Source organism: Pogoniulus pusillus, chromosome 23 (assembly GCF_015220805.1).
Source record: "Pogoniulus pusillus isolate bPogPus1 chromosome 23, bPogPus1.pri, whole genome shotgun sequence".
NCBI classification, from domain to species: domain Eukaryota; kingdom Metazoa; phylum Chordata; class Aves; order Piciformes; family Lybiidae; genus Pogoniulus; species Pogoniulus pusillus.
The window spans coordinates 21,843,488-21,863,365 of NC_087286.1; the positions used below are offsets into that span (position 1 = coordinate 21,843,488).

A 19,878-nucleotide genomic window follows, 5' to 3' on the forward strand; every position below is an offset into this window, starting at 1 on the left:
CTTAACCTAGCTGAGTCTAGTCTGGGTGATTGCATAAGAAGGGGAGCAGGGAACTCCCAAACCATCACAAGGGCCTTCTCTCTCCACTGACTGTGAACACCAGGTGTGGTGGCTAACACAGCTGTACCTGTCTGCTCCCTCCCAAGCCACTGGTGGGTTTGTGCTCTCTAGCACAAAGCTAGGAGCTTTGCTGACTGCTCTCCACTTGGGTACTGACAGTCTGTTTCCCCACAGCTTCAGTGGCCTCTCTGTGCAGCCTGTTGTCTTTGAGCAGTGCAAGGCAGAGAAGTGATGTTAGAGGCCATGGTGCTCACCCACGCTTGATGGTGTGTGCATAGCTGGGGAATGGTCACCCAGTTTCTCACTCTGGAGTTTAAAGGTGTATGTATAATTAATGGGGCAGATTCTGCTCTGCTGTTCTTGCCACTTCAACTGGGAGTAAATCTCCCTGACTAATGGAAGGGTAGATTAAGCTCATTAATTACACCTCACAGCACCTTTGTGTCGCATAGAAGTTTTTTGAGGTCATTTCAAGCTCCCTGTTTTCTGTGCAGCTATAAAGCACTGAGGTATGTCAGACCTGGCATGGGTACCACCCTACTGGGGGCGGAGGGGAGGGCTCAGGCAAAGGGCACCATGTCAGCATTGCTCTTGCTGCCAGTCTGACACATTGTGGAACACACAATGAAAATGTGTGAGAGGGAGGCAGAACTGGGAGGGGAGGTTGGTGCCTCCCCAGCTCCTGTCTTGCAAAGACCAACCACTAGCCTCTGCCTCCTCACCCCCAGACTCTGCAGCACCCCAGAAGCAGGCAGAATGAGTGGCCTATGTAACACAGATCTGAGGCACCCCACACCACCACCACCACAACCTGTTGCCAAGTCTTTTTCATTTGTTACCTATGTAAGTACAAACACGCACACAAACTGTACTGCTCCAAGTCATGGTCAAGCACTGCTGAAATGAATTTGGATTTTTTTTTTTCAGATGATGCTTTCAGTGGTTTTGAAAGGTCCTTAGAAGTATCAGAAGAAGAGGCTTTGGAAATCAAGTGCTTCCTCACCTGAAAGTCTTAATCTTCAAGCACTGTATGAAAGAGGAGGGTGGGATGGTGAGTGCAGGCAGACAAATTCTTTCCACTACTAAAGCCACAGCATAAAAACAAACATGTTCCTGCAGGTTTTCCATCAGATATCAAAACAACACTAATTCACCAGCGTAGCAAGAGCTCCATCAGAGCTGCTGTGGACTTCTCAAACAACTGTCTAGACAGACAAAACGTGCATCAGGCATGTCCAGTGGCAAACCTCTCCCAGCAACACAGATGCATTCACAGTGTTAAAGGCTCAACACATCCTAAAAGCATTAGGGAAACTATGGAAAGTTTACTGATTACAAACCAAGAGACAATTACCTTTGTGCTAAGTCAACTGAAGTGTTTAGCTGTCATGGTGATGAGGATGTCAAGACAATTAGAGAGGAAGATGGACCGCACAGGCTTGGACTGACTGTGCACACTTGAGAGCCGCTGCTATTGCTGCTCCCTAAAGGAGTGACAAGTGAAACATCTGCATTATCCCTGGAGTACTTTCACCACTTGGATGCAAGCACCATCTCAGCAGCTGTTCTACAAGGACTAGACTCAGTTAAAGACTGCTAACTGCCAAAGTTTAAATTCTGTGGGGTTTAGCTGGAGATCACAGCAGCCCTTACACTGCTCATATGGAGGAGAGCTCCTAGGCAATGCAGAGTGGGATCCCCTGAGTCATCCCTTTAAGATTCAAATCCTAGACCTCCCCTGAGAGGGAGACACCCAGCTGTGCCCAAAGATTGTGCCAAGTTTTCACTCAGTAATCTACAGGCCATTGCATCTCTCAGGTTGCCAAGACTGGAGATCAAGAGAAAAAGGTACTTCCTATTGACTCTTGGCAGAGAACATCTCGGGAAAGGTAAGCCACAGAGAAGCAAAATGATAAAAAATACCCTGGAAACAGAAAAACAGTGGAAGAAACTCACTGATAACAGCCACAGCAAGTAATGACTTCCCTGCAGCCAATGTACTACACCAAAGCAAAATCAATACGAGGGTAAGTCTAGAGACCTGAAAGTTAAGATAGTGAGGCAAGAAATAATTGATATGAGGTTTTGGGGTTGTCCAGTTGTCTTGGGCTGGTTTTGTTGTTGCTTTTTAGCAGGGAAAGGAAGAGTAGCTCTTTTAAAAACATTACTTCCTAAGCCACTTCCCAGGTTTGATATTGCAATTTGGGTTCCACCAAGGCATCACGCTTCCCTCTGAGGTGCAACGTGAATAGGTTACCTGCTTAGCGCATTTAGGAGGTGCAAGAGGGTTCTGAGATTTTGCATTTTGCACGTGCAGGGTCCTGGGAGGACAGAGCAGAGTGATGGAGCTGCCAGACAGCCAGGAGGGCTTCTCTCAGAACAGCCACAAAGCAGATTTCTGCTGGAAGTTTTGCACAGAGTGAAAACTGCCTGCGCAGGGCCGAGCTTGCAGCTTCCACATACCTCTGCTGGAGAAGAGCAACGGCACAAAAGGCAGACAAAACCTTACAGTTCATTAGAGCAGCAGAGAGGGAGGGGTAGCCAGCAGCGGTGCAGCTCCAGCTCTGAGATGAGAGCCACTTACATCTGCAAGGCAGGAGGTGCTGCCACACTCATGGCAGTGCTGCTCTAACAGTGACCCATTTCCTCTACCATCTACCTCTGCCTCCTGGTGCCCTGGTTCCAACTCACCAACCTGCTCCCTTTGGTCTCTGGCTTAACTGTGGCTGCTTCTGCAGGTTTCTAACTGCTTCCCAAAGCCCCAGGGAGATATCCTTGTTCTTCCCCAGGGAAGGTTAGGAGGTGGCTGCCCTTTCTTCCTGTAACATATGCCTATAGGAGAGAGCTGTTTCTGAGATGTGCTTTACAGAGGCATTACTGAAAACCAAGAAAGGCACTGAGTGGAGGACTGGTGAGCAGCAGCCTTCAAATCAACTCTGTACTCAACCACATGACCAAAGTAAACTCTTCTTTGCAGGTATGGTGCCCTTGTCCTTGGCAGTCTGCTAACAGAGACCAGAAGGTACTTTGCTGATGCAGGCACTTGGAAATGATTTTGTTAATTGCATTCAGTGTGCCTGGCAGAAATCTCACCACTGGGCTGCCTCAAAGTCTGCTTTAGTATAAGATGGACATAAAAGTGGGGAAGCAAAGGAGAAAGCTGGTGGTAAGTTGTCCAGAAGAGCATTTTTATGAGTTTCTGTGCACGAAGCTCTGCTAAAGAGAGGAAAGGAAGTGAGAGTGAGGCAGCTACTCCATTTTACGAGCTAAAAACTGCATCTGCAGTAGTAAACAAAGACAAGACCTGTGCTTCATCTCTGAGGGTAGGCAGCCGACTTCTGTTTCTTGCTCTTCCTTTGTGGTTTCTGCTTCCAGCCAGGGCTAAGCCCAGAATGCCCAGGCACTGGCTGGGACAGAGTGGCCCCAGAATGCACTAACCCAGGCAGAGGAGGGCTGCTCATAGTGTTTGAGTTCATGTCCTTGCCAGGTCATAAATGTAGACACCTTCCTGTGTTTTCAAGCAGAGAAAGACTTTAGCAGGCATTTTGCCCTTCATGAACCTTCTAGAAATGGGATGCCACATCTAAACATGTGAGGAAGAGAAAGGACACAGAAATCCTACTGAAAGAAATGCACATACAAAAGCAGTTTGCAGCAGAGGAAGTTTGAGTGCTCTCTTAACTCTGCAGTCACAATGATCCATGAGGAGGGCCAAAAAGAGAAGGGAGCTGGTGATGGAGAGGAAGCAGGAGCAGAAGGGAAGTGGGACAAACTGAGAGTAGAGCTGCTTGAAAAACACACATCCCCAAAGAGAAATCTAAGTGTCCCTTTCCACCACTGTGAAAACTCAGCATGAAAAATATCAAGTATTCCTCAATACAAACCCTGAGATCACTTAATAGGAGTTTTGAGAAGAAAATGTGACTATGAGCCAGAGGAAGCAGAGCCTCTGTAGAAAGATTGGCTTCATCAAAACAAAAAGCCCCAAACCAACCAACCAAACACAAACAAACAAACAAACCTCTTTTGCGTTAAAACAGTGATAAGAATTTTAAATGGCTCCAGGACTGGGAATTGGAATTTGCTTGTGCATTGGGAAGAGTGAAGATGAGAATCACAATGAGATGGAGCTTGTAGAGATGTCATGGGAGGCAGAAAGCCAAAGCAAAGCTGAAAGAGGAGCAGGTCCATATCTGCTGGAGATTATCCTCCTGGGCCAATGGTTGTACTGGATTTAGAATCATAGAATCATAGAATCAACCAGGTTGGAAGAGACCTCCGAGATCATCCAGTCCAACCTATCACCCTGCCCTATCCAATCAACTAGACCATGGCACTAAGTGCCTCATCCAGTCTTTTCTTGAAGACCCCCAGGGATGGTTTAACAGGGAGTTTAACAGGGAGAACCAGCCAAGCTGACTGGCAGGATCTGGAGGAAAAGTGGGCTGGTAGCAGGAGACCATAGGCAGGACCTCTTGGACTGCAGAAATTTCTTACTATATATTAGTAGCCAAAAGGGCCTGGGCACTACCTTGAGCTCCCAGACATATTCTTTGGCATATCACCTCGTGAAGCCACATACTATGCTGCCACATACGTGGTGGAGAAATGCAGACAGAAACATGCACTGGACATGGGAAAGGTAAATCTGAGCTCCTAAAGTATGGAAGGTTAAGGTTGTGGGGAGTAACTGTGGTGTTTTTTCATGTGCTCCTTTTAGCAAGCTATTTCTAGAGGCAACTGTTGGGGTGGATTGCTGACTGTGTAGTTCTGATGGGGAAATTCATAGTGTTAACTGATTGTTTTAAACAGAAGTATAAGATACTCAGGAGTAACAAACAGTGTATTAAATTTGTGCCACCTGGTCTGTTTGAACATTAAAACCTTGCCCTTGCAGTAGGAAGAATTCTGCTGTCATTACCTTTTCAAGAACCTCCAGCCAACTCACACAGTGACATTAACAAAGAGAGACACGTTTAGTTGTCCCTACCTTTGCACACTCCTGTCCAAATCAATTTGACCAAATGCCTTCTACACCTTTAATAAGCACCCAGCTATTGGCAAGCACTTAACCACTGACAAAGCCCTGCTCACACTGGTAACCAAGGACAGATGTAGTACAAAAAGTAGTATTTTACCCTACTGATGCCTACTACATCAACAGGGCTGCAGTTTTTAGTTTGAACTCAGCTCCTCTTCAATCCTCAGGCTGCAACCAAATCTCACAGAATGTCAGGGGCTGGAAGGGACCTCCAAAGCTCATCCAGTCCAACCCCCTGCCAGAACAGGATCTCCTATACCTGATCACACAGGAACACATCCAGGCAGGTTTGGAATATCTCCAGAGAGGGAGACTCCACAGTCCCCCTGGGCAGCTCTGTCCCAGGGCTCTGTCACCCTCACAGGGAAAAAAAAAATCCTCCTCATGTTTACATGAAACTTCCTATGCCTCAGCTTCCACCCAGTGCCCCTTGTGCTGTCCCTGGGCATCACCCAGCAGAGTCTGGCTCCAGCCTCTGGCACTCACCGCACACACTGATAACCACTGCTGAGGTCACCTCTCAGGCTCCCCCTGTCCCAGCAGCACAGCCCCAGCTCCCTCAGGCTCTCCTTGTAACACAACTGTTCCACTGCCTTCAGCAGCTTTAGCAGCTTTGTGGCTCTGCGCTGGACTCTCTCAAGCACTTCTGTATCCCTCTTGAACTGGGCACAGTACTCCAGATGTGGCCTCAGCAGGGCAGAGCAGAGGGGCAGGAGAACTTCGCTCGACTACTAACCCCAGCCCTTCTAATCCATCCCAGAATGGCATTGCCCCTCCTGGCCACCAGAGCACACTGCTGGCTCATGGTCTCAGCAAACAGTTGACTGGCATCATCACCACAAACTACATATCTGCACATATATGTGGTGGATCCTATTAAAAACCTTCCATCTTGTCAGCAGCTCATTAGTGGAGTCACTGCTCAAGTAATAATGAGAGAGCAATATCTGACTCAGAAACACAGTTAGAAGAAAAGGCACACAGAAGGTTTCCAAGGGCAGGCTGATGGAGCCATGCATTAGCATCCTTCTCCCTCCATCTTACCAAGCTGCCTCACACCTGTGAAGGTCAATGGGAGATAGCTTCAGATCGCCTCCTATACACACCTAGGGGAGGGCAGATCCCAGTGAACCATTTATAACCCAGGAACAGTACTTATGATTCTAGTGATGAAAATCAGCACCAAATGCCCACATCTACCACAGCCCACCAATGGATCTGGTTTGGATTATTTAATTGGGGAACTTATAATTGAATTAATGCCTTATGAAGAGCCTTGGTCCAGTTTGTGTTTCAGCCTCCTCTGAACTGCACTAGAAGCAAATTCTTGCTCCTCTTCCGTACATCAACTTTCATTAGAATGTTGGCTATTTGCATTTCAGAAGATCTACCTTCCTACAGATGGATGCTGCTGGGGGAAAATGGGCCTGGTTTAGTATGTATTAGCTATGAATACCTTCTAGTACCTTGAAAACAGGAACTGAACAGACTTGTCCCCTAACAAAAGATGTGCTCAGATTTAGTCACCAAGTGCCAAGACTCGACTCTTCAGAAGAAGCAACTGAGCCTGTGGCAGGATAGAGAAACTCATAAATTTAGAGTGACAGACGGAAGCAGATTACTGTTTAGGAGTACATTTTGAGAGTCGTTCCTCCTCCCATCTATTCTCAGGTGCATTTCCCTCACATCTCTTGGACAAAGCAGCTCTGTTCTGACCAGCTTTCAATGGACTCTACTTAATCTACCACCCAATGGCATGTTTGAAAACCAACAGCCTTTGATGGTCCATCATAAATAGCCCAGGGTTAATTTCCCCAGCCTTTTTAGCACCATCTTCAGGCATTACACACAAAGGTGGAATATATCTACTCAATGAAATAAATTATGTGGACATTAATAAATGACAACATTTTTAAAGCCTGGAGTTGTAGGCACAGAGTTTGTTTGTCTTTAAAAACCCTACGAGGATGCAAGCTTTCCATCCCTGCTAGGATTCCTCAGAGGCAGCTGGACTGATGGATGGCTGGTGTCAGAACGGATCCCTTCGATTCATCCTATCATGAATCACTGTTGGATCTTTCACTATTCCTGAGGATGTTTAATACTTCAGTAGAAATAGCTGGATGTTTGCTCAAAAGCTGCTTCCCAGACACAGCTCAAGAAAACATGAACAATGGGGAACAGCAAAAATTGGCTTGGGACACGTGGACTGTAGATGTAGCTGGCATTAGAAGTATGAAGAAAGAAGCTGGGACACCTGCTGGGGTTTAGCTACCTTCCTCTGGGGTTTGAATTCTCCAGTCCAACACTATGTGTACCTGCTGCCAGCTGTAAGCATACATCAGTAGAAGCAAAAAGAATGGTAACTTGCTGACAGTTGTTTTCAGTCTGCTTTCCTGGTGTTCCCAAATGTGGTTATTGATGTGTTCTGTGCTGCTCCTCTGCAAAGCTGCTTGTGACTCAGGAATGAAAATCTGCCTCCCTCACATAAGTATCCAAGCTGATTAGACAGACCCAAATGCCATTTACAGGTCTTGCTAATAATCCTTTGGGCTTCCTAGCTTCTTCTGGACCCTCCAACTCTCCAGCCTCCATCTCCAGTATTGCCCTAGTTCTCATCATGGCTCCTGTAGCGTTCTGCTGAGTCTTCCTCCTCTGCAGCACTGCACACACACTCCACTCGCTGCTTTGCAGCTTTTGTGTGCCCTGATGATGATGACTGCTACTGACATGCCTATTCTCGCCTATTTGTCTAGTGGCCTTCTCTGCTGACTTAACCAAAACACAAATGCATGTTTACAGCACGCTGAAAGCTGCTGAAAGAGCAGACAATAAGGGCAGGAAGAGCACCCAGGACAGAAACACAGGCATGTGGAGAGCGAGGAGCGAAGGCAGTACTGAGGCAAGACTTGAGACAACCTGAACATCTGTTTGATTCTCCTGTGCAGACTCCTTCCATCGCACAGCACTGCTCTGCCCCAGCTTTATGAATAGATGTATGTGTGTGTATGTGTGTGTATGTGTGCATATATATATATATATATATTTTACCCCTTCTTCCACAAACTGTGAAAGTGGAACTAGTGGGCCCCAAGGAAAACATCTGGTTGATGGCAGAAGTACAAGATACAATGCCTGAGGAGCCAGACCTCTGCTGTGGTTTGAAAACTTAACAAATGAAAGCTAAAATATTTTACCTTGGGCTCGTCATACCTTCCTTCCTAACTCGCTTTAACATCCAGGTAACCTAAGCTAGCATTTTCAGTTAGAAGCCACACAATATTTTAAAACTCCACTTAATTCATAGTAATCTTCAGACACAATACAAGTACTACACTTCCCTCCAAGCTATTAGCCTTTATTCACAGAGTGGATGTCTTCAGCAGCCTCCAGGAGTAAGAGCATGCTTGTCACTAAAGGCAAAAATAATGACTTGATTCAGAGCAGCAGGTCTCACTACAGCCCCTGAGTTGCACATTTCTCTAGGGACAGAGGTAAAACACCATGAAAACGGGGGCTGCTAGTTCCAGATCTGCAGACAATTTGAAGGGAAGACAAGGAGCTAGCTGGAAAGGTGCAATCATATGTCATCGCTGCTCCGTTTGCATTTGGTTGTTGGCGTTCATTGCCATTAAGGAATCCTAATGAATGAGGCTTCATCCCTGTGGGGTAAAAAACCCTTAACCACCTCATAAAAAGTTTTGTGGCCTTGAACCCCCCTGGTGTAATGCTTCCTGTCTCCTAAAGTGTCAGAGTCCTGATGTAGCTTCCCTCTGTGAGAGTTCCATCGAGTCAGGCAGAAATACGAGCCTCAAATGAAGACCTTCCCTGACTGCCTTAATATGCTTTGGCTGTCTGAGCTCTTGAAATGTAGAGCTGTAATCCACTTTCACTGAGGCCCGTTGGAAGCACAGCTATTTTGCTATTACTTGTGATTTTACCACAAGGGACAGTCACAGTTTTCCATATGCATTGCATTTAAATACAGAGAAAATCTAACTCATTACCATGAACCTCTTTCAAGCCTGTTTGTGATCTGCTAAGAAATTTGCAGTGATGGAGACACATCAGTATTGGCTGAGACAGGACTTTCTGCCTACTTCCACACTAATAAATTACATGTCCCAGGAGCATCTTCTGGCACAGAGGACAAACACAAAAGATCATCTTGCTTCATATTGTACAACTTCTTCTTATCCTGTGCTGACCACAAACTTCAAGCTGGGAAGAGCCCCTTGCTTGTGACGCTCCTGTACAGTTAGCCAGATGATGGATTCCCACAGGGTTGCCTACCAGTCCTCCTGCACAAGTGGCCACATGCACTCCCCTGTTATGTTCCTTACAGAGATCATAGTGCTCATGAAGCAGTAGTCAGTAATTAACTCCAGGACATGGTTTTACAGAGAAATAAAGCCTCTGTACTGAAGATCATATGGCACAGACAGCAGGTCTCACACGTTTACACACCATACATCACAGCTCTCTATTCTGCAAGGTTTTCGTTCTGTTTTCTTGGCTGCAAACACCAAACTAAAGGCAAACATTAGCACACAAAGTGAAAAAAACAGACACAAACTAACAAACCAACCAAGCAAACCAAAAACCCAAACCAAAGAGAAAAGGTAAGAAAAGGTAACTCCAATCCTCCCTCACATGCCTTCATTTTGCCCTTAATGTTAAAAAAAGGGTAGGAAAGAAAACAGCTGATCTGGGCAGACATAAATGTGCAGACACACAGAGAAGTAATTTTTGCCTAACTGCAGGACTACATCCACAGTTAGTGAGTATTAGACAACCCCACAGGACCCAGTGGCTCCTTGCGTTGCTTGAGACTTGTCACTTCGGAAAGTGATACGAGATGGGAGATTGCTGTGAATTTCTTCTTTTAGACTAAGCTTCAACTACACTTGTAGTCACTCCTCATCCCCACCCAAACAGCCCTCTCCATCCCAACTCTCTCTTGCACACCTGCCAGACCTGCCTCTGTGCTCAGCTGCCCTTCATCCCACTCATCCTTCTCCTTACAGGACATTTATACCCATTCAGGTTTGCCGCCTTTTGGTAGGGAGGAAGACTTCTGTGGAAAAACCTGCAGAAGTACAACTACTGAGAAATTATTCACTGTTCCCATTGCCTGTAACTTGATTCTTTCTTTCTTGCCCTGCTGCAGGGACATGTCTGTCAGAATGGCTCTAGCAATATGCCATTTCATCAAAAGACTTTGGCTGCTGAAGGCCAAAACGGGACCTAACTGAGGCTTTCTTGGCTTCTAACCAGTTCGAGAATCCATGGATTTTAGCCTGATGCAAGTTTAGCAACAGTTTCACAGAACATCTCTTCGGGGAACTGCCCCACACTGCCTTGTGTGAAAGGCATGTAGGGAGAGAAAACCTCCCAAGAATGCCTCATTTCCAGATTGCTGCATGTCAAAGTCATGGCAGAGCAGAAAAAGCATCCATTAAGGCTTCCTGAGATGTGGAAGCAGAAGAAAAGGATGGGTTCCAGGCACACTGAGTTCTTCAGAGGAAGGTTCCCACTGAATTTAACCAAAGCAGGCCACTGTGAATCTCTTCTAAATGACTGGAAGGCCCTCTTGGGTTAGCAAGTCAAGCCTCGTGCTAACTTGAGTTGTTTCCTTCACAAATGCATCAAGCTCCATTGTATATGCTGCAGGCTTAGAGCTTTGGCCTTGCCATAAAGTCCTCCTAAACAACCTCACTGTGCTTATAGTCAGAAACCTCCCTTCCAGTTTCAGTCTAAAGGTTCCTACAGTGATTTGCACTCCTTTGTTTTAGATGTGCAGTATTCCAATGCTTGGGCTGTTCTCCTCCTGTGCCTAGCTCTGCATTTCCCTCAGCAATGCTCTCCCCATTAGCACTTCCTCTTTGACCATCAGTCATTAATGGGGTGTACTGCATGCCCAGTACTGTCTATCACTGCACAACGGCCTTCATACTCTCTCCTCTCTGATTACCTTTCCTGATACATATTAGAATCTCAATTAGTTTTTTAATGGGAGCAATGTATTTGCTCTGGTACATCACACAGGCTCAGCCAGCCAGAGTGATTGGGAGAGGGGAGTATCTACAGCTGAGTTTGCCTCCCAGGGCTTCAGGGACAGAAGCAGACATTTGTAGGGTCTGTTTAACCTGATGTATTTTAGATATCTTTTGGGGTAAGGTATTTGATGACTCCGCAGACTCCATTAGCCAGATCTGACTAGATGTCCACAGTGACTGATACGTACACTTTTATTATCCTCTCAAACACCAATAGGTCATAGCATAAATTCTTAAGCAGGGCTGAGTGCACTACCTTAAACTTTGTGTTTCACAATTCCATGCATCGCACTTTAATTCAGCAATAATGGTTATGTCATTCTTCCTACAGGACAGCCTGAAACTGGTGCATTCACTTTCTGGGTGAACAGCATTCCATGCACAGGAGACCAAAAAACCCAACCCTAGGAGTGGATCCTGAAAGAGCACTTTCTGCCTTGTAGTTCATTTTTCAGGATACACTTCCCTGGTTGCAGACTTTACATCTTGGCATGCTTGCGACTCCATGAGGACAAAATCCACCAATGAAATGCACCAGGGAATTACCAACTTGTAGTGGATTGGGGAATGGTGGGGGATGTGCCATGGAAGTACCAGGGGATGTAAGTCAGGCAGAGGTGAGACGCCTGCAGTCCAGAAACTCAGCTCTGCAGGTGAGTTAATGCACTGCAGCTGTTAGCTTAGGTCACCAACTGATGCCTTTCGTGTGCTCTTCACATCATGTACAGCCAAATCGGAGCAGAAGCAATGACACTGAGTGCATTTCTGCCCTGTATCGAGTTGCCCTTCACTTGGTGGCATTTCAGGAGAGACTGGCAGAAAACAAGCTTCACGTGGGTGTCCCTTGGAGGAACAACAGGGTGGCTTGGCCAGCTTACGTCACGCACACGTGAAGAGATTGGGAGGTTGTTCCATCTGTGATTGCAGTGTCAGTTTTATTCATGCAGATTGCTAGCACCCATTACACACAATTGTCCCCTGAGAAGTGGCTGATGTCACACTCAGCTCTCACACCAGCTGACCCACTCGAGCAGGGGTCACTGAGGACTGTCTCCCTACCCACATCCCCCTACATCTTCTTAGTAATTCCTTTCTCGGCAATCTTCCCTGTTAACCTCACTAACACAAGCACGCATGGGAAATCTGGCAAAGCCATCTATAAAAGCCAACAGCAAGTACAAGTATTTCCTTTGCCATTTCAGAGGCTCTTTCTTACAAAGGAGAAACTACTTTACTACCTGTCTGATGTAGCTGCACCTTCCAAAGCAGCTTCCATGACTCTAAGAACACCACCAGACAACAGCAGCACAGTCCAACTGTGCCAAAGGCAGTCACACAGTGGATACTTTCCCAATGCTCCTCGAAGATGACTCAAATACCACCTGACCTGCAGTAAACAGAGTTTGATGTGGCACTGCACTGGTCCAAGGCATTTTCAGGATATATGAATATGCACCAAAGGTTTAAGGTCCACTGAAATTCCTTTCAGCAGCTGGACTGCCTCATAACACTGAGCTGCCCAGGTACTTACTAACGTGCCTTGCTCTTCTGATGTCAGTGAGACCTGCAAACCAAACCACAGAATCATAGTGGCTGCAACTCTTCCAACACCAATCTGCAACATCTGCTTTCCTGTAGTTTAAGAGCAGGTCTCCACAGTGCTTCTCCTTGCAGTTGGGAAAGTGACCACAGACACGGGCGGGTGGGACAGACAAAGGTATCTGATCTAACTGAATGTGCAGATCTGCTACACGGGCTACAAAGATTTAAGATTCCCTCCATGTCTTCAGAGATTATGGAAGTACTCAGGCTCCAAACGAGGCATAACCTTAGGAAAAGATTTTTCTTGTCAGAACTGACTCTTGAAACAGCAAAGGCAAAACAAGGAACTCAGCAAGTTTGAAGAAAAGCTTTGCTGGAAGAGATAACAACAGTCACAGGTAAGAGCTTTAGCAGTTGAGTGTTCTTTCAAAGGGCTCGTGGCTCATTTTGGCTACCAGAGCTTTTGGGTCTGGTGACACTCAGCAAGTAGTGAACTTGAAAATTCAAACCCACCTTTACTGAAGAAAGCAAGAATTGTGCTGATGCCACAAGAATGAGATGACCTCCTCTCTACCTACTAATAAACATCTGTGTGGCACAGCTGATGCTGGATGAGCCTCGTGATTCAGTCTGTTCTCTTCACACCCATGAATCATACAGACAATAACAATTCCCATTTACTAGTCCTTGCTTCAGAACTGTAGGCTGAAAAGGATAAAGCTGATAGTTTTTCTTCCAGCTGATCAGTCACTTGTGACCCATGCTGGCAGAGTTTGTCAATATCTGTTTTTACATCTGGAGCTATCTTTTGTTTGAGCACTAAATCTATGTAGCTAATGGTAGTGTGATCTCTGCTGAATCAGGCTTTATATTTAACAGAACTTCTCCACATTGATGAGGATTAATATCTAAGGTATCAGATGTTGCCAATTTGCATCTTTCAATAAGCTGTGAGCATTTCAAATGTTGATATTTTCACCAGAACTTACCACATATTATTTTCAGGTTTCATTAATGCACACAGAGTCTGTTCCTTCATGGCAGGAGATTAACCTTCTGGATCTCAACCTTCTGGATCTCAAGCTAAGCCTCCCCAAAAGACAGGCAGAAAAAGTAATGATTTGCCCCAACTCCTCCAATCACATTTAATAAAGAGGAATCTTAGGTGCTCAGAAAGTGGCAGAGTAAATGGCAAAATTAAAACAAACAAACAAAACCATTCTAATCTTTTGACTTTTATGAAGAGCTCTATAAGACATAATTTGCTCTTGCAACCAACATTTTCAACACCAGGTTATTAAAGTACAAAGTAATGGAAACAAACCAATGTGCTCTGGTTTTCTACAAGTGTTCTCAAAAGCTGCTCTATCCCAGCAGCTGAGAACCCAAGCACTGGGCACTTAGAACCAACACAGCCACTAAAAGCAACTGGTAATAAAACCCAATGCTTTTTTATAGCAGCATCTACTATTAAAACAACTCACTGCATAGACACTAAGCCCATCAGAGCCACAATGCCAATGATGCTCTGTAAGCTGGAGGGGTGAAACATTTCCATAACGACTGCAAGACAGCAAAGCACCTCCTAAGATATCAATGGGGAAATACAAGTCAGTCTCGATGGGTTCAAGGCTTATGCAAGGTAACTTATGGGATAGTCTGTTAAAAAAGCAAGTGAAGAAGAGACATTGCTGTAAACAACCTGCGGCTTCCTGCAACATGCAGGCTAAGGGCATTTGAATCTCCACTCAAAGACACCCTATTAGCTGCAAGGTTCACATGCTCTGGATCAGAGATCAAAGGGAAATGAAAATCTCTCCTGATCCAGTGACAGTTCAAGCACATTCACTCCTGCAGAGAAAAAAGATGTGCAATCCCCTCAGCCCCACGAAGGGCTACACAGATGAAATCACTACCACCAGCCCACGTGCTTCTGGTAAAGCATTATCTGTGCTCCTGCAAACCCCAGTAAAGCAGTCCCTAAGCAGTAAACCAATGCTAGCAATTTTGTGCTTGGGATGTGCGCAGGTTTCCCTGGGTGACAGCTCAGTTCAATGAATTAAAGCCATGGAGCACTCTGGAATTCGCCACCTCTGGACCAAAAAAGAAAAAAGGGGGGAAAAGAAAAGGAAAAAAAAGAAAAAGAAAAAGTAGTACTCTCAGGAAAGGACAAAAAGTACATCTGGAGAACTCACCACCAGGTTTCCTATCACCATGACCAACAAGAAGACGAGAAGGCACAGCGGCTGCCCAGCTACTTCCATGCAGTCCCACATGGTCTCAATCCACTCTCCACACAAAATTCGGAAGATGATGAGGAAGGAGTGGAAGAAATCGTTCATGTGCCACCTTGGCAAGTTGCCAGTTGTGCTTATCTTCTTCACGTTGTCCAAGTAGCTCTTCCCAAAAAGCTGCATTCCCACCACAGCAAAAATGAAGACGATGATTGCCAGCACCAGAGTGAGGTTACCCAGGGCGCCCACCGAGTTGCCGATGATTTTGATGAGCGTGTTCAAGGTGGGCCAGGACTTTGCCAGTTTGAAGACTCGCAGCTGTGAACAGAACATAAACAACAGTGTCAGCTCTCAGAAGCAACAGACAGTGCAGCTGGTGAATTATTAAAGTGGGTAAAAAGTGAAAGATGTTAAATGCCACAGTGGTACAAGGTGATTTTAGCCACGCTTCCCGTTAACCTCGCTACATCCATTAATAAAACATCAGCTGGGCCTCATGGAGGAGAATTGAGTTTTCCAGAGCTGTGCTCTGTTTTTTTAGATAGACATGCCTGTAGAGGCTCATTCCCTCAATATCATGGTGGGGAGAAGATGAAAGGAATCTTAGGTCTTTATATAGCCTTTTGCATTGCTTTTCCTCCTCAATTTAAACAACCTGGCAGGTATCTCAAAGAAGGGTTTTAGGGCTGTATCCCACAAAGAGAGGAGTAATTCCGCTGTGTTTCAGAGCAAGCCTCAGCCAGATGCTATTAACTGTTGGCTCCCAGGGTGAAAATCACCTCTGTGCCAAGGATCACGCAGTCTATGCACAACCCACATCCCACTTAAGACCTATTTTAAGGATGTAAATGGTGCCTAGCCCTTGTGCTCTATTTTCAACTGAAGGTTTAATTTCAGTCCTATTGAAAGGGATTGCTCAAGACCTGACAGGAAACTCTCAGGACCTAACATCGGTGATGAAAAATTTGCATTTTTACGCAGCATAGAGGACTTAGGAGACACACACAGAGAAAAGAAGAGTGGAAAATCAGAGTCTCCACTAACTGTACCCATAAGGGCTAATTTTCCTGGTCTTTGCAATTTGTGAAGTCATGTAGCCATATCATGGCCAGAATGATTAGCACGGACATCCTGGTACATGAAGTGCAACACAAATGTCAGGCTGGCAAGGAAAGGGCTTTTCTGTTCCAGTATGTCGACAGACTCTCATTAATAGAATGCCACTGTCCCGTGCACAGTAAAGGAGCTGACAGCTAAGGAGCTCCTGTGAAAGACAGATGCTACGTTATGCTGATCAGGTCTAGGGGAAAAAACAATCGCTCCGTGAATAACGCAAAGACATTTTCTCCTGACAACATCTAAAAGCACAGTGACATGTTTATAACATAATTTAGGAATAACAAGTCCTAAACCAACAAATTAGTGGCTTTTGCATTTCTGGGGCTATCAATTATCTGCTGACTGTGCTAACAGGTGTGCAGGTACCAAGTGGCAGATTTCCATTGCCGATTGGAACTCAAACATTTTAAGAGTGCTACGAGTACCTGGCATGGGTAGGAGGAATCAAATTATGTTCTCATTTACCCTGATGTAAATCTGGAGCAATTCCATTTATCCTGCAGCCTGTAATTAGTGTCATGTACTTTTCACCAGCCCGCAGCAATTAAAGGTTTTATCGGCAGGCGCACTTCTAAGATGCTGCTCTCGTGTCAGAGTTTTTCGGTGATAAAAGCAGAGGGCTAAGAATGGAATAAGATTCTTACCAGTCGAAAGGAGCGTAAAACAGACAGATTTCCCATGCTGGACAAACCCAATTCCATCAGACTTAGAATAACAATTATGCTGTCAAAAATATTCCAGCCTTGCTGAAAATAGTAGTAGGGGTCAAGGGCAATTACTTTGAAGATCATCTCAGCTGTAAAAATCCCAGTGAAGACCTGCAGAAAGAAAATGTGAGGTCTAAATAACCTTTTAAGCACACATCCTTGCTTGCAGAGCTTCCACTGCCAAAAGTGAACACAGCAGAAAGCAAGAACCTGTTTTACAAAGCAAACACTTTGTTTTTTCATGGCTGACTCTGCATCATACAATCACAGAACTACAGAATCATAGAATGGTTTGGGTTGGAAGTGACCTTTAAAGTCCCTGTGCCCAAGCTTCCTCCACAGTGGACAGGAACATCTTCCACTAGATCAGGTTGCTCAGAGCCCAGTCCAACCTGACCCTGAATGCTTCCAGGTATGCGATGCCCACCACTTTATCACAACTTTGCCTAAGTGTTTCCACAATAATATCTGATCATAGAACCGTAGAATCAAGCAGGTTGGAAGAGATCTCCAAGCTCATCCAGTCCAACCTAGCACCCAGCCCCATCCTGCAACGACATCTGAGTTCAAGCTCTGGATTGGAACATACATTTCCATCTCCTTCTGTATGGTAGATAACCCCAGTGGTAAAGAGGAGAAAGTGTCAAGGTACCTTTTACAAAGGTTTGATCTCTTCATTTCAGTGGAGAAAGCCAAATGAAGGTAGTGTGAGAAAGGGTATTTGGGTTGTGGTGCATTATCCCTTTCTGTTTTGTTATTATGATCAGTCCCAGGGCAACGCAAGCCTCCAGACATCCTGAGCTTATTGCCAGCAGCAAAGGCAATTAGAAACTCTAATCTGAGTGCAGGTCTTACTTTTACAAATAGCCATGGCAATTCTCTTTTCACAACATCTTGGGAACACATTGCTTATTTATGATCCAGTTCAAATGTCAGATGGTGGAACTCCTAATTGGAACAGTTTTCTTTAAAACAACATATAAATATTACAGAGGGAGAGGGGAAGAGAAGGCTGCTGACAGCAAATTCAGTTTTAATATATTGCCACAAAGAATCTCAGAGAATCAGACCTTGTCCTTCTGCGTGCCCTCCTTAAGCAACAGTTTAAATGCACGACGTGAGGCTACAGTCAACTTAAACTGACAAAATGTGGGCGCCGAGTTCATACTCTCTTCTGTTTTCATTGCGAGTCCCAGAGCAGGCTGCACAGAGCTGCATGTTCCTGAAAGCCTCTCTGCTGCACACATGCACTTTATCAGATAAGGTTTTCCACGAAACAGTCAACATCAGTGCACTGGGTTGGTAAAAGAGAAAGCAGGGGGGCAAGGAGGAGGATGCAGAGTGCACGTATCATTAACATACAGTCAAGGAGAAATCTCTTCCTTCCAATAAGCTGAATATTTACAGTGTTATCCTGGGAAAACCCAGCATAGAGGAGAAACCCATTCAGACATGGAAGGGAAAAGTGAAGGTTCTATAATTAGGATACTAAGGAGTAAGAAATGCATGACTACATCCTTGGCTTTATTCTGCAGGGCTTCAGCAATGAATTCTACTGAGTGGCCACTTTACACCTTTCCTTGTGTAAAGTGTCTTCTCCTCCTTGCCCAGAAATGTTACCTTGGGCTGCAGCACTGCAACGACGTCCATCACCACCTCGTACCCAGAACCCAGCAGAATAACCCATCTCATATTTCTAACCAGCCAGGACTTTCTGAGTCCCAGTGGTCAGGGATACTAGACATTCCCACCAGAATACTCTGGCTTCCTTTAGGACAGAGAACAAGACAAAAGGGGATGTCTGTGCCATCGTATCCAGGGGGCTGCCTTAAAAGCCAGGACACCACGCTGCATGCATTATGCAACCATCTTGCCGAGAAATGACTCAGGAGGATCACTTTCCTTGCCTGAATCATTTTAATCAATAGTCTTCTGAGGAGGAAATGTCACAGTAAGATAGCAAAATGTCTGAGGCTTCCTAAAGGCATCAGGAGTCATGCTCATGTAGCAGTTACAATTTCAAATGGCGGCTGTCACACCGCCAGCACCTGGTATGCGGTCGACTGCTTGTACCATGGGCTGGCACTTCATGTCAGAAAGGCTGGCAAGAAAATAAGCAACCCTTGCCTTGGACAGGGGCACTCTCTGCTGGGTCAAGAATTGGCTGGAGGGCTGGGCCCAGAGAGTGGTGGTGAATGGTGCCACATCCAGTTGGCAGCTGGCATTAGTGGTGTGCCTCAGGGATCAGTGCTGGGCACAGTCCTGTTTAATATCTTCACTGATGATCTGGATGAGGGGATTGAGTCCTCCATCAGTAAGTTTGCAGAGGACACCAAATTGGGAGCATGTGTCCACCTGTTAGAGGGCAGGAGGGCTCTGCAGCGGGACCTGGACAGGCACAGATGGGCACAGTCCAGTGATATGAGTTTTAACGAGGTCAAGTGCCACGTTCTGCACCTTGGCCACAACAACCCCATGCAGCGAGGATTTTTTCCCCCAGAATTTTGCAAGATTTCACTCTGTAATTCCTCCCTCTGCTCACTCCTCTATTTTCTGGTTGGCACCCAGCACAGCCTCCATCAGCCTCAGCAAGTCCGCAGGAGCTGTGTTGGCAGAAGGGATGCCAGGGGCTAAAGTTTCACTGCCTGTGGTCTGCAAAGAGAGAAGCTGATCTGCTCAAAGCAGAGCAAGCAACAGACATTTACTATCCCAAGAGCCAGAGGGAGAAATGGCAGCACTGCCACCTGCTCCAATGGACACTGAGTCCAAAGGAGCTCTTTTAAGTCATCGTAGAAAGCCACAAATTGTTGAGCAACAACAAGGAAGGCTGGCTGCAAAGTGGAGCAGGCTGCGGGCCTGTGAGATGACCTTCTGAGCTACTCCTGCCTCTCTCTTTCTGAAGAGGGCAAGAGCACAGGTCTGAAGCAAGGGAAAGGCAAATAGATATTGCTTAGGAGATTAACAAAGGAGAGTCTCCAAGACACAGCAGTGGGAAACCAGAGACTCGTCCCACAGCTCAGGAGAAGGAGCTCAACCTGCCCAAGGAAGCTCAGATCGAAGAATAACAAAGACTAGGCTCAAGAAAAGAACCCCTCTGTGATGTACCACATCTGCCA

The 19,878-nt window shown here is 45.8% G+C and overlaps 1 protein-coding gene across 2 annotated transcripts in view; it reads right to left on the reverse strand.

The window, feature by feature from the left end:
* SCN5A (sodium voltage-gated channel alpha subunit 5) overlaps positions 1-19,878 on the reverse strand; it is a 184,023-nt gene that overhangs the window by 86,553 nt on the left and 77,592 nt on the right. For both annotated transcript variants that reach the window (XM_064162881.1, XM_064162879.1), the window contains exons 14-15: positions 16,700-16,873; positions 14,898-15,254 (exon numbers count right to left, since the gene is read on the reverse strand). In XM_064162881.1, coding sequence (XP_064018951.1) covers positions 14,898-15,254; positions 16,700-16,873 — 531 coding nt within the window. The remainder of the gene's footprint in view (positions 1-14,897; positions 15,255-16,699; positions 16,874-19,878) is intronic.